General features: G+C 37.2%; 1 protein-coding gene across 1 annotated transcript; it reads left to right on the forward strand.

Moving 5' to 3' along the window:
- Nucleotides 1–213: 213 nt before the first annotated feature.
- Nucleotides 214–14,082, forward strand: LOC121295993 (adhesion G-protein coupled receptor G6-like). Its single transcript, XM_041221107.1, has 14 exons — nucleotides 214–338; nucleotides 2,036–2,141; nucleotides 2,989–3,258; nucleotides 4,066–4,255; nucleotides 4,998–5,142; nucleotides 5,639–5,773; nucleotides 6,261–6,383; nucleotides 7,268–7,313; nucleotides 8,535–8,638; nucleotides 9,204–9,322; nucleotides 9,737–10,005; nucleotides 10,479–10,578; nucleotides 11,013–11,296; nucleotides 12,053–14,082. Exons 2-14 carry the CDS (start codon nucleotides 2,075–2,077, stop codon nucleotides 12,205–12,207), a joined length of 2,007 nt encoding a protein of 668 aa, XP_041077041.1. The 5' UTR covers nucleotides 214–338; nucleotides 2,036–2,074; the 3' UTR covers nucleotides 12,208–14,082.
- The last annotated feature ends 60 nt before the right edge of the window (nucleotides 14,083–14,142 follow it).

Genomic DNA, 14,142 nt, shown 5'->3' on the forward strand with positions numbered 1-14,142 from the left:
AATGAGCTGGGGAATTATATATTTAGTTCATCTGATGGGCTTAAGGTGTGACTAATATTTGTTCTGAGCTCAGTGGGATAGCATTAGCTTTCCTGCCCTTTTCCCAAATTTGCATGGAGTTTATCAGTATACAAAGGCATGGATAGACAAGGATAACAGATAACTGTGGACTGGGTGTCGCAGCCCTCCCTGAATTTCCATCACTGAATGCAAATTGTGGAGCATACTGACGCTCAGTTCTGCTGTTTATGGTTTTGAAAAGGACACACAGCTAACACTGAGCAGGATTCAGTGCACGTGGACACTGTCATTAACACTGGAGCCAGCCCAGAAAAGAGGTAAGATGTATGTCATGCTAGAAATAAAGACCCAAATGGGGCCGTAGTTCTTTGCTCACCCCATCAAGGTGATCAATAGTTGGAAGAGTTGAAATACCGATTAAAAGGTGAAATGTTAGAAAGTAAAAAAAAAAAGTAATAAGATAAGAGATAAACAGAAAGTTAGCTTCATGTCCAATAGATTTTCTTTTTACAAAAATAGTGAGTTAACTAATAAAGTACAATGTTAATGTGTAATGACCTGGAAGTATTTTTGTATACATACATAATACAATATATGACATAGAGTTTATGGTGGGGAAAAAAAAGAATATTATAGATTTTAGATTTTTTTTTAAAAGCTCTTAGTTTAGCCAATTTATGTAACTTTTTAACATTTTATTGAGCATCTTTATTCTTTTCTAGCAGCTGGTTTCACAGAACCCGGTTATCAGCATCTGTAGATGCCCGTACCTGGACCAACATTTGTGCTAATCAGGATCTGTGAAACCAGCCATAGATGGTTTTTATTTAACTCTATAATGCAAACTACTCTAATTACCTGTTTTAGTTTAATCTAAATCAATTGAGTTACGTTTTTGGAGAGTCTGTTTACAGCATGTTGATCTTTTAAGAGGCTTGATATGTCTGGAATTGCTGATGCTGGCATGAGTGTCCTTAATATTGAAGGAGTCTGGACATTGATGTACAGGAGTAAATTGAGGCTGTGAAAAAGTGGCCTTAATTGGTGGTCTTTATACAAGGTTATTGAAAAGTGTGGAATGTGGCCAGGTGGTAATTGAATGGTCACTCCCTATGAAAAAGAAACAAGCATGTTTGTGTGGTGAGTGACTGGAGCGAGAGAGAGGAAGGGAAAGTGTTCAGGGACGGTGCTACCAAGCCAAAACAGTAAGAAACAAAGAAAGCATGCATTGTGTCAGCTGGGCTTGGGTGCTGTTTTGTTTAAATTTTGCTTTGTTCCCAAGTTTTGTTTTGTTTGTAAATAAAAGTGTGCAAAAGCGCTGAACTGCATCTGCGTGTGCTATTTTCGCCACAGACCAGCCTTGGCTGCCTGACATTTTGTCACAACATATATACCGGATTCTGCCGAGTCATCATCCAGGGGGACGTAAAGTTATCGTTAAGGCAAAGATGTGTGTGGGGTAGTGGGTAGGGGGTAGGGGCATTGACTCAGGCCGGGGCTAAATTACAGGCATGATTGCAGAGGGAGTATTTTTAATATTAGGTAGATAGATTACGTTTACAAATAGGCATGCTTAAGATTCAAAGGTAGAGCACAGCACACAGTCACACTAAGAATCAAGAAGTGCAGTTCACATATTTAATGACTGGTGAGATACAATTCAGCGTTGTTGCAGTATGACTGCTGTTTTGTCATTTCATATTCTTCATCTTCTTACAAAACAAACATTAAACTTTAAAGCTGCAGTGTGCAGTGCAAAAGCATATCATGAAAAACTACATTTGTAGGTGAAAAAAGCTATAAGGAATACCTTGAAAATAAATATTGTAATATTAACAAGGTTAATGCAGCTCTGCATAAATTCTGTTTTGATGTCTTTTGATGTCTTGGATTCTTGATTTCCATTTCAGCTGCAGATTTTCTTTTGTGTTTGTGTATATTATATATATATATATATATATATATATATATATATATATATATATATATATTATATAATTTCTGTTTTTTTCAGAATCACATTTGGAGGGCAGTGTACACTTAGTGACACACAATGCTTTGCACAATTCTAACGAAGATGTCTATTTGTCTCTTTGTATTCAGTTTAGTGAAGCGCACAGGTATTGTAAATATTGTTGCACTTTTTTTTAATCTGATGGGAAAATAACAATGATATAAAACTGAAGGTTTGAAAAACAATTATGTTAATATATGGGTTTCATATTTAGGTAATAATGTAATATATTTCCTCCCCTGCTCCCTTCTATTCATAAACGCCATTAAATATCTTTATTCAAATAAAATGACAAAGGATTTTAACAGGTGAGACTCAATCAGATTGATACCCATGTAAGTTCCTGCAGCAGTCCCCACATATTTAAAGAACAGTACGTCCATGAAACTTATAGTACATGCAAATGAATGATACTCTTATCAGTACAAGTAATCAGCATTGCTGCAGAACTAGTCTGACTACATTTAATTACTGGATTAACAAACACATGACACTGCTGTTAGCATTGATAACAATCACACTACAAAATATTTGGTGAAATGTTTATGTTAGAGATATAATACAGCTGTCTGGGGAAAAAACCCAACAAAGCGAGTTATAGCTTTACAATTATAATGCACACATAGTATTCTTTACATGGTCAGTTATTATAACTGTGACAGGCTATAGCAACATATTAACTGCAGCAAGGAATTAAGAACACCCTCTATAACACATGAACAGCATGGCAGGAAGCTAAGAACACCCTCTATAATACATGAGTACCATGGCAGGAAGTTTTCAGGATCAGCTAAGCATTCAAAAGGCATGTATTAAGCATGCATCACTCATTAATAACGGAGAGCTGCATGTCACCCTAAAAGCGTGATTAATAGATTAATGCCAATAAGGATATTGTACTGTTTTTTTTTTTTTTACTGAAACATCAAAAGTGTCTCTTTTTCTTTTTACAGAACAGGAGAACGACACCATTAATGTCACCATAAGTACATATGGGAAACAAAATGGAACAAAGTTGCAAACAATCTGGAACGGCTCTAGCATAGACGTGTTTGACAATGTGCTAAGGAATGACCCCCCAGTGTGCGCCTATAGAAATGATAGCTGTTCTATAAATTGCACTCAGTTACCTTATAAAACATCTATTTCTAATATTACCAACATGGAAACTTATGTTGAATTCTCAGGATCCAGTTTGAAATTCAACGTGTCTCTTTCATCCTGTAAGCATTGCACTTTTTTATTTCGCATGATATGCTTCTGACCTCTGCTGGTGGGATATGTGTAGAGTGCAGCTACAACATAGGAGCCCACTTCATTCTGACGCTGTTTAACCCTTTGCATCGATGCCTGTGTCATTCGTGTTACAGTGATGCATCTTTCCGATCAAAGGCAGTGTTATTTGTTCACAGCTAGCACCAGCGTTGAGGTCAGTTCCTGGTTTTCAATCCCAATTCCTTTTTCAAAGCAATTCCCAATTCCAGTTCCCGTTCCCTTGTAATCAATTCCAACACATCATTGATCAACATTGCAATTAGCTGCATTCCATGAAAATGAGCTTCTCGTCGTGGCAACAAATGACTTCAGTTGAAGTCACTGTTAGTCAATTAAAAATCGTCTTCAAATGAAAGCAGTTGAACAATCACACCACTGGAATTGGGTATTGATTTTAAAAAAGAATTGCAAATAGAAGTGTAAGTTATTTTCATTCAGTGTTACTATTCCTGATTACCATATAACTGCATTATTAATAATATAATTAACAATGTGTTGACAGTTTGGTTAATGTAATTTGCATGCTCACTTGTAGCTTAGTGTAGCAAAACAAGTAATCAAATCTTTAAGTGGATGATCACAATTGAAGGTAATGGCTGTATACTGTACTGTGAGATGGGTTTGACCTACAGAACAACAACAACATCTGTGTTTGCAGGTCATTATACAACGTTTTTGTGTCTCCTTGTCTGTCTGATTTTACTGAACTGAATATTTGTATTTTTGATTGCTGACTGACTGTCTTCCGTGGTTAGTGTCTTCTAGAGCATCTTTCTCCTCTACATGTGAAATAACATTATGCGGGTGTACCTACATTGACAACAAGCTTGAAAATCTGAAGAATGAATCAGGAGAGCCATGGAATAGATTATGGGATCTGACACTTATAGAAAAAGATTGCCCGCGGCAGTTAGAACATTGTCAATTGATGTACATCTATACCCAGTAAGTTAAGAGCATCAATTGCAATCCTTTTCATTGTCTTCATTTCAGAGGAAATATTGTACATTTGTACATTTTAAATGCGTAAATCCATTGTTAATATCGTCCTGTTTTTTTTTGAAGGTGTCAATCATACCATGCAATCTGCTTGCTATGTACAGTGATCTCAGTTGAAAGTTCCAGTAATGACTGTGGCTGCTCTGTCCTGTGCTAGCTGGTCACACCGACTCTACAGTACAAAAGAAACACTGATTTTTTTTTTTTAAATCAAGGAACCAGCAGTTTTTTTCCATGTGTTGATCAATGTTATGGTGATAACAGATTTGAGAATCTGATACTGTTTATTAGATTTGCTATGATGTGAAATCACTAAAAGCCCCTTCTTTTGGTGTAAATGAAAATTCAAAGAAAAGGGTATTTTTTACATCTGTGTAGCAAAAATGTAAACATTATATGCAATATATGCAAATGTAAACATAAAATGACACCTGATTCTTTAAATTTCCACTTACATCTGGAGAAGAGACTTTTGAGGTTTGGAAATCTACTGTTTTTATATCATCAAACCTTTAACAAAATTAAAAAGGAGTTTATTGTATATTGGTCTGATGTTTCAATACAAGCCTACACACAACAACACCTGAATAAATTCTGTAGATTTGTGAATATTTGTCAATAGGAAAAGCATGCAATCAGCCAATTTTTAATAGGCTTAATCCTCACCTGTTTTTATTTTCTCTTACAGACTGCAAACCTCTATTTTAATGGATTTATATGATGGAAATTTTAAAGGCATGAGACAAGACTACAACTTTAATGATATAATAATATTGTCTGTGAATAAAATAAATGTTTCTGAAGAAGTGGAAATGGAAATTCCTGTGCCAATGGTAATTTAAGAAATGCACATTAGATGAATGCTACTGTTTCAGTGTATATATCACTCTCCAATTAAAATACCCCCTGCAGTCCCTAGGTGCACCATTGCACCATACTAAGTTTCCTATCTATGTGTCTATTTTATAATGCATATATGTTTTATTCAAAGTTATGGCAGGGCAACTTTTTGAACTCCATAGAGATCACACAAACTGTATACAGTATTTAAAAAAATTACACATTTCTGCATGAAAGGGATATACAAAAAACATGTCAATACTAATATAACATGTAACCTAAATATGAGTACAATTAGATCTGTGTTTATAATTTGTAATAAGTTAATATATGGTCCAGGGTGTGTCTTTTTGTTCAAGAGATTTGGCAGCATGCAAGCTGCTCTTCTCTTATAGAGGAGAGACTGAGCTGAGGATACTTTACTGTCAGCTAGCTCTTACGTTGTACAATAACACTTGCATATTTTAGCTTCATTCTTTTTGTATGCAGTTTTCCTCTGAGGAGCAGAGGAACTTCACACCAAAAATAATCCTGCCGACCGAAGCAATACGGAAGGGCCGGCAGATGGATGATGGGTACAGGAGGGTTGCTGTCATACTTTACAATTCATCTACCCAGTTTGAGGTAAGACTCACCTTGTGCAGAAATAGATGGTATTTCAATGTCAACTTCAATTAATTTATTAATATATCAAAAAGTAGTACAATTAAAAAGTAGTAGTAGTAATAATAATAATAATAATAATAATAATAATAATAATACAATCTAAATAAAACAACTAAATAAAACAGGAAATTAATAAGAATGATAAAACACAAGATTACAAAAATAAACAAATAAAATTGATTAAAAACAATTATATTTGCAAATCAGGCTAAGCTATACAAATTAGTCTTTATTGACCAAAACTCTTCTCCAATGGGAGAAGGCAATGAGTTCTTAACTAAGGCACTGTCTCCACTTTCTCCACTTTCTCCTCTCCTTCTCAATGTTACCTTTGGGAGGCACATAGTCTAGCTGTTGTGAAAGAGTCTGACCCTGTTGCTGTAGGCATCATTTTGTCTGTGTTTGTCAAGCCAACTGAAATTTCTCTCTCTTCCTTTTTGCACAGACTTCACAGAACAAGACGATTGTGAGTTTGGTGATTCGTATTCAGGTTGTTGACCCACAGAGCATCATCTCAAACTTGACAACTCCAGTTAAAATGTATTTCCCACTCTATAATATTTCAAAGGTAAATGTGTACGTGTGGTATGCAGGTGTGTGTGTGTGTGTGTGTGGGGGCTCGTTAAGAGTGCTTGCTGATTAGAAAAAAGTCCCCTCTTGGAAGGAAACTCTGACAAAACCGACCCTATGAGGACACAGGCCAAGGCCCTGTAATGTTTAAACAGATATTTCAAACAAAAACTATGTAGCAGTATTACCTTTAGCCCCTGTAACTTTCATTATTGTATTATTGTTTCGTCACCCATCCAGACTTGAAGAAATCTACTGTATGGGGGTCAATGCAAAGTCCTCATAAAGACTATAAACAACTGTGTGTGTGCGTGCGTGCGTACGAGTGTGCATGCGTGTGTGCGTGCGTGCGTGTGTGCGTGCGTGCATGCGAGTGTCCGTGAGTGTGTGCGAGCGAGTGTGCGTGCGTGCAAGTGTGCGTGCAAGTGTGCATGCGAGTGTGCGTGCGTGTGTACGTGCGTGCGAGTGTGCTTGCGGACGTGTGTGCGTGTGTGTGAGTGTGTGTGCATGCGAGTGTGCGTGCGTGAGTGTGTGCGTGCGTGTAAGTGTGCTTGCGGACGTGTGTGCGTGCGTGTGTGCGTGCGAGCGAGTGTGCGTGCGTGAGTGTGTGCGTGCGTGTAAGTGTGCTTGCGGACGTGTTTGCGAGCGAGTGTGCGTGCGTGAGTGTGTACGTGCGTGTAAGTGTGCTTGCGGACGTGTGTGCGTGCGTGTGTGCGTGCGAGCGAGTGTGCGTGCGTGAGTGTGTACGTGCGTGTAAGTGTGCTTGCGGACGTGTGTGCGTGCGTGTGTGCGTGCGGGCGCATGTTTCGTGTGATTTTTTGTTTGTCCTCCTTGTTCAGTTTAGTTGTCTCAATTCTCCCTTTCCCTTCCTTTTCCCCCCAGTTTCAGAACCAAAAAACAGATTGCTTGTTTTATAACGAATCAACAGGTACATTTAATGTTTTTTTTTTTATTTTCATAACAGATCCTTACAAAAATTTCCCATAGCAAAAGCATATACCAAGCATGTACTAAAGCATAGTGAAAGCATGGTAAAGAATAGGTAAGCATTGTAAGGAATAGCGAGGCATGTTAAAGCATGGCAAACCAGGTTAAGCTATGATAAAGGGAAAAGCATGAAAAAACTGCAAAAAGCACAGTGAAACTGTCATAGGTCACTGTTTCGAAAGGTAACATGAAGAGGCCAGCTTGGGGCTGCATCTCTTAAAATGAGAGCAGGAGGCTGGTTAAAGCAAAGTGTGGTTTGCTGGTGTAAACAAATATTAGTTTCCCCCTACATGCATGTTTGTTATTTCTCCTATTTTAATGTACATTTAGCATGTATAATGATGGTAAATTGGAGCAATGTTTGCAGGCTGTTATCATGTATTATTGTAGGTGAGAAGGGACATTGTAGGTCAGAGGGGAGTGGATGGTACAAGTTTAGGGTTAGGGTAAGGGTTTGGGTTAGGGTTAGGGAAAGTGTCCCTAGTTGAAAATGCATGGATAAAGACTTGTATGCAAAGAAAGCTAACTTTGTTACCAAAAAATAAAGGGGTACTAATATTCAGAATATTGGTTTCCAGGGGGTTCGGATATTCGTAGGGTGGGAACAAATATTCTGTGACACGGTATATATTTTTTATTTGGAAGGGTCTAGTCACACAGGAATGGGCCATGTTTTCAATGTGTTTACTGCAGCCTCCAGTGACTCCGTTTCTGAAAGGAGAAAAAGACATTAATGCTTAAAACTAGAACCAACCCACTCAGTTTGGTTGCTTAAGCCCAAACTATAAGAAACGAAGATAAGTAGCTGGATTAAGTGTTTTGAAGTTATAGAAGATGGTCTCTTAAGCACTGTATAGTTGCTTGTTTATAATTTTGTAGCATTAACATTGAATTTCCTAGTTTTAAAACAAAAGGAAATGCACTTATTCCTCACGGACTGAAAGCATGCTTATGAAAGACTGCTTGAATGGGGGTGTATGGTATATTACACTGAAGAGAAGACAAATGAGTACCTGGGCTCTATTCACAATGCTGTTCATAATGAATTGTAGTCAGAAAAAAACAAAAAAAGAAAACCTCCTTTAAACACCTGAGTTAAAGCTTTGTGAGTATAGCCCTTGATTCTGTTTAGTTTCCCATGTTAATTACCCTCTCTATGCAGCTGATAGTCCACTGTGGAGTGACGAAGGATGTCAAAAGGCCAATGAAACAGATACAATAACCGTCTGTACCTGCAACCACATGACTGCCTTTGCTGTGCTCATGGTACTGCATGCTCAGTTTGATCTTTATGTCTTTTTCTGTTTCTGTTTTACCCAGATATTCATAAAAGAAAATACTGACAAAACTTTAAAGAGTGTTTTAAGGAATATTGTTTTTTTAAAGACTATTTTTTATAGGACTGTTGTTATTAAAGTTCACTTTGTTAAACTAATGAGAAACGTCTCCCCCAAAAAAAGTATTTGCGCATTGCAAACTTTATTTAATTATTCATAAGGTTTTGAGAATATACCGTTATCAAAAAATATGTCAGACTGGGCCCCCATTGATCATAGAGTTCTAACACTTCAAGCTTTTTTCTTCCTTTTAGAAATCCTTGTTTGTATTTAAAATTAATAAACCCTGTCCTGGCTGTTTCTGAAGTGTTATTCTGCAGTTTGATCAATAATAATGTCTAAAGATCAAACTAGACTGAGATTTCAGGTAATGGCTTCTAATGTGTTTGTCTACTTGCTTTAGTTTCCTTGGAAAAGGGTCCATGGCATTTTAGCCTGGCGACACAATCTAAATATTATCTAAATGAATGTGTACCCTGCATCATATTTCACAGGTTCCAATAAAAGGCATAGATTCGAAGAACTGGGAAATACTGTCAGTTATTTCATACATTGGCAGTGGACTCTCTGCAGCTTTTACAGCAATCTCTGTGCTCATGTACTTTATAATCAGGTGGGTTCCTTTTCACTTGTTATTGCTCTCATTTTACACCTCTGTGGCTCACACAAACTCCAACTTCTCCTGTTACAAGTTTACCATAGAAAAAGCATAGCAAAGTGTTGTAAAGCATAGTGAAAGCATGGCAAAGCATTGGTAAAAAGACCAGTGAGGTATGGTAAAGCACATTAATAAATGTGGAAATCCAGGGTAAACTATGGTAAATACACAGTATATCCATGGGAAAAACATGACAAAATATCATCATAAACTTTTATAAGTGGCTGTGAATGCGTTATTTTGTTTCCCTGGAAGTTCTTACAAGTTCTATGTTTTTTTTAGTTCCCCAGTTAAGGAGATAACCTCAGTCATGAAACTGTATTTCTTTTTGGCTGGATAGGGCTTTAATGAATTATTTTTTTTTGCTAGGAACCCCAAACAGGATCATTCGACCACAATCCATGTGTGCCTGAGCGCTGCCCTCTACCTTCTCAACATGAGCTTCCTGCTCAATGAGTGGCTGGCCAGCATGAACCAAGACGCCATCTGCAAAGCCATTGCCATCCTCATGCATTACTTCCTCCTCTGCTGCTTCAGCTGGATGGCCGTCGAGGCCATTCATCTGTACTTCCTCATGGTCAAGGTCTTTAACACCTACATCCGCCACTACATCGCCAAGTTATCACTCCTGGGCTGGGGTAAGAGTACAGATGACCTGAATTACAGCATGACTATTTTGTAGGTAAAGAAGTACAGGCAACAAAAATAAACATGTGTGTTCCCTTGCACAGTGATTTTGCAATATTTCCCATGCTTTTTCCATGATTATATTGAGATGTATTTACTATAGTTTGTAATTTTTTTTTTTATAATATGCTTTACCTCTCTGTTATTTACTATTCTTTCACTGTGATTTATTATACTTTGCTGTGCTTTTCCAGAGCAGAACTCAAACTTGTATGTTACAGATCTGGCAAATAAAAAATATATAACTTATGTGCATGTGGCAGGAGCTCCTAAATGAGTCTCTTGTGTTATTTATTTGTGAATCTTTTTGACATCAGCGCTTAGCACAGTGGTAAATGTTTCTCCCAATACCTCTTAGTTATCCATTTAAAAATGATCAGACGTAATTCAACACAACTCCGTTAAAATCTCTTTCCAATTGCAGGAATCCCAGTCCTAATAATTGGGATTAGCGTTTGTGTCAGAAACGACTTCTACGGGTCCATCGGAGTGACAATCCACTCAACCAACCAAGACAGTAAAATGTAAGTGGATGGTGTTTTTTGTTAGCACAGTGCAATTCATCTACTGCCTTCCTGCAGCATTACAGCACATACTGACCATTGCTGATATTGACATTTGTGAAACTTGCCTTATACTGTAAATAGCTGGGCAGAATATTCGGCATGTAGGGTTTGCAAATATCAAGACATCCGCTCGTCCTGTTGTGATGCATGTCTCACTTACATTTATCTAGAGAACTGCTAGCCCTCAGGGTATATGAGGGCGGTTTATCCAGCATGGTTATACGTTTCATATTTGCAATATCTTCTTCAGTATATATTTTTTTAGGAATTCATTTTAGGTCATTTATTATTGCACATAATAACTATTAATGTTTGAACTCATATTGACAATCTTTTTTTTTTTTTATGTGGGGAAGGTGTATTTTACACACACTTGGTTGTTTTTTTTTCAGATGCTGGATAGTCAACCAAACCTTTTTCTATGCTTTAAATCTCTGCTATTTTGCAATTATATTTCTGTTCAACACGGGCATACTCATCACGGTGGCAGCAAAGATCGCTCAGCTGCGGAGGTTTGGAAGCTCACTCCAGAACAGAAGAGCCGTCTGGAAAGACGTCTTCACCGTGTTTGGGATGTCCTGCTTGTTGGGGACAACCTGGGGGCTGGCTTTCCTTGGATTCGGGATTTTCACCATTCCCGTCCTATACCTCTTCAGCATCTTCAACTCCCTGCAGGGTAAGCGATTGTCATGTCTGCAAACATCATGTGCAACAGGGCAGGGGCTACGTGCAATCCTGCCCATCATACCCACCGCAAGCTTAACCACTTATAGTGGTTATAAAGCACAGGGAAAGCATAGGCAAATAATATTCAAGTAGAAACATGACAACCATGGTAAATATTGTTTGGCCTTTTTCTTTTTTTTTTGACGTGATAAAAATTGTTTGATTGCTTGATTGCTTGATTGCTTGATTGCTTGCACAGTAAAGCCATGGAAAAACTTCACAATTATAAGCTTTTATAAGCATATGCAAAGCCTACAGGTGTGGTTGTAGCAGTTTGATTCTTCTAGAGGGCAGCAGTGAGCAATGTGTTCCTTTTGTTAATGTGGTTAATATTAAAATAGCGAGTTTACGCCACAAACCTGGGATTTTACTGACAGCACAAGACAGAAAGAGACTCACATACACCACTCTGTTAGTAATGTCAAAGTCTTCTGTTAAATGGCAGAGGTACCTTTTAGATTAATTGATGGGTCCCCTTTGCATTTCACAACCCCTCCTTCATATAACAATAGAACGAGACGAGTTTTGTGTTGCCAGGAAGCTACATAATAAATGTACCAGGGGAATAAATAGTGTGTTACTTAAAACATTTAATTCATCCCCCATATATGAATAAGGTCATACAGGGAAGCAGTGGTGAGGCTGGTAATGAAAGTGATAAAGTACTGTTACTGAATATCTATTAAAATCTTGTTTTTTGTGGCAGGATTTTTCATATTTATGTGGACCTGCGCATCAAGTAGATCAAAGAAGCTGAAAAACCCTGAGACCAAGAACACCAATATAGGCGGGGAGCTAAGCTCTCTCTCAAATCAGGAGACATGCATTTACCCAGGAATCCAAATCAGCACGTACCAGTAGCTAGGCCTCTTGGTGGCAAGGATCATTGTCCGATTGACCTCATGTATGATTTCTATCGTGCATTATTATTATTAATATAAATACAAGCAATATGCCAAAAAGAAGAGTCTGCCTGCCATCAACGCAAACTGTTGTGCCAAATAAATCAAAAAAGACTAACACTATGTTTAACCATTTTATTGCCAGTATAGGGAAGGGTTACCAGATGTCCTGAGTAAACTGGGATTGTCACACTTTTCAGCCTTCATTTCTTGTCCAACAGTAACAGTAATTGTTGTCAACCCAGTTTTGCTATATTGTATTCAAATTTTATGCATGTATTAAACTGTATCAGTGTGCTCAGCAAATGTATTATATAAAAATAAAGCTTATGGATTACTTGTTTAATATTTCTAAGTGTAGCAGCCTTAGCCAATGTTTCATTTAATTATTACACAGTTGCGTGTTCTGCTTGTAATGTAACAGCGTAGTTTTTTTCTGTAGTTCTTGTTTGTCATTATAATTTGATTGTAACAATGTAATAATCCACGTGGCAGGTTTACTAAACTTCAGTGTCATTGTAAAGTTGGCAATGTTATTTTTTCTGAAACAAGACTGTTACCATGTTTATTGCAAAACAGGCAAATTATCCGCACGGTTACTGCACTGCATCTATGCTTTTGTATTCAAAACAAAATTCTATCAGGAACACCACTGTGTTACAAGGTTGCGCTAACACTCCTTTGAATGACAATGTCATTGCCGTATCATCTTGTAACTGGCTCTGCTGTATAAAGGGGCAACACACACATCGTTTTAAATATTTGTTTTAAGATGCAGGTGAAAATGTGGCATCCGTTTATGGAGCTGTGCTGGCACTAACTGGCAATCCTATTTCAATCTGTGTTTTAAGTAGATTTGAATCATTGTTTTCTGCTCTAAAAAACACACCAAAACCTGGTCAAAAAGCTCCTGCAAATCTGTCTCTGAAAAAATGAATGGGTATTCAAGTACCAACTGTATTTTTCTTGCACAACGCTACTGTGAAACACTGTGCTTCATTGGATTATTAGCAGAAAGAGTACAAGGATATTTAGAAACGGTTTGTATAATTGATTACAATTTTAAGACTCGAGGACTTCCATAAATGACATTTCCTGTATCGGTATGTGAAATGGATTTCTAACCTGTATTTTGTGTCCAAAAAAAAAAAAAAAGTTAAGATTATTCTGTAATGTTCACTGTAACTAGTGTGCTCATTATGATAGACTACATACTGCAATAGACTACTTGCACAGCAGTTGGAACAATACTTGAATTAACAGAGAAAAAACTAAAAGGTGCAGACACAAAGGTAAAATCACCACTACTGACTCAGCAAGACATTAAACTGGCTTGTATCAATTAGACTTCATTTTAGCTCATTTGTTTGCATTGTAAAAAAGCCATTATACAAATTTAGTATGCAAATAAAGGGGAAGAAAAGAATCAAGATATGAATATTGTAATAAGCCTTGAGGAGAGAATCTATCTGGAATGCAAAAATAGATCTGAACTATTGATCAAATATGCATTTAAGTTTATTCTGGCAATTACAGGGAAATATTGTTTGGTGACAAAGGTGATCAGTCAAAATCCTTATCCTGCAATAGCACAGAAACCCATCTGGTGGAAGAGGGGAGAGAAAAAAAAAAAAAGTTTTGCTGTTACTCGCAGCCTGGAAAGCCATTGTAATGTTTCATCTGCAGTCCTGCAAACACCTGAGTTATAATCAATAAATCAAATTGGGTAGAAAAAAAAAGCCAATTTATATTTTCAGGATTAATGTTGTGATCCTAAATAAATTATGAAGCAAAAGTGATTTAAGAGGTACACTGTGCTACTCAATTTCTATCACATAGTGAAAGGTGACAAGTGGTAAGATTCTACATTTCTACTTTATTTAAAAAAAAAAAA

The sequence above is a fragment of the Polyodon spathula genome, chromosome 21 (genome assembly GCF_017654505.1).
Source record: "Polyodon spathula isolate WHYD16114869_AA chromosome 21, ASM1765450v1, whole genome shotgun sequence".
In the NCBI taxonomy this organism is placed as follows: Eukaryota; Metazoa; Chordata; class Actinopteri; order Acipenseriformes; family Polyodontidae; genus Polyodon; species Polyodon spathula.

What these genes read in the sequence shown, in the direction of transcription:
- LOC121295993 (XM_041221107.1), top strand. Translation starts at nt 2,075, where the DNA reads ATGCTTTGCACAATTCTAACGAAGATGTCTATTTGTCTCTTTGTATTC. An exon ending in TTGATGTACATCTATACCCA is followed by an intron (nt 4,256 to 4,997) that starts GTAAGTTAAGAG and finishes TTTCTCTTACAG; the next exon opens with ACTGCAAACCTCTATTTTAA. An exon ending in ACCAACCAAGACAGTAAAAT is followed by an intron (nt 10,579 to 11,012) that starts GTAAGTGGATGG and finishes TTTTTTTTTCAG; the next exon opens with ATGCTGGATAGTCAACCAAA.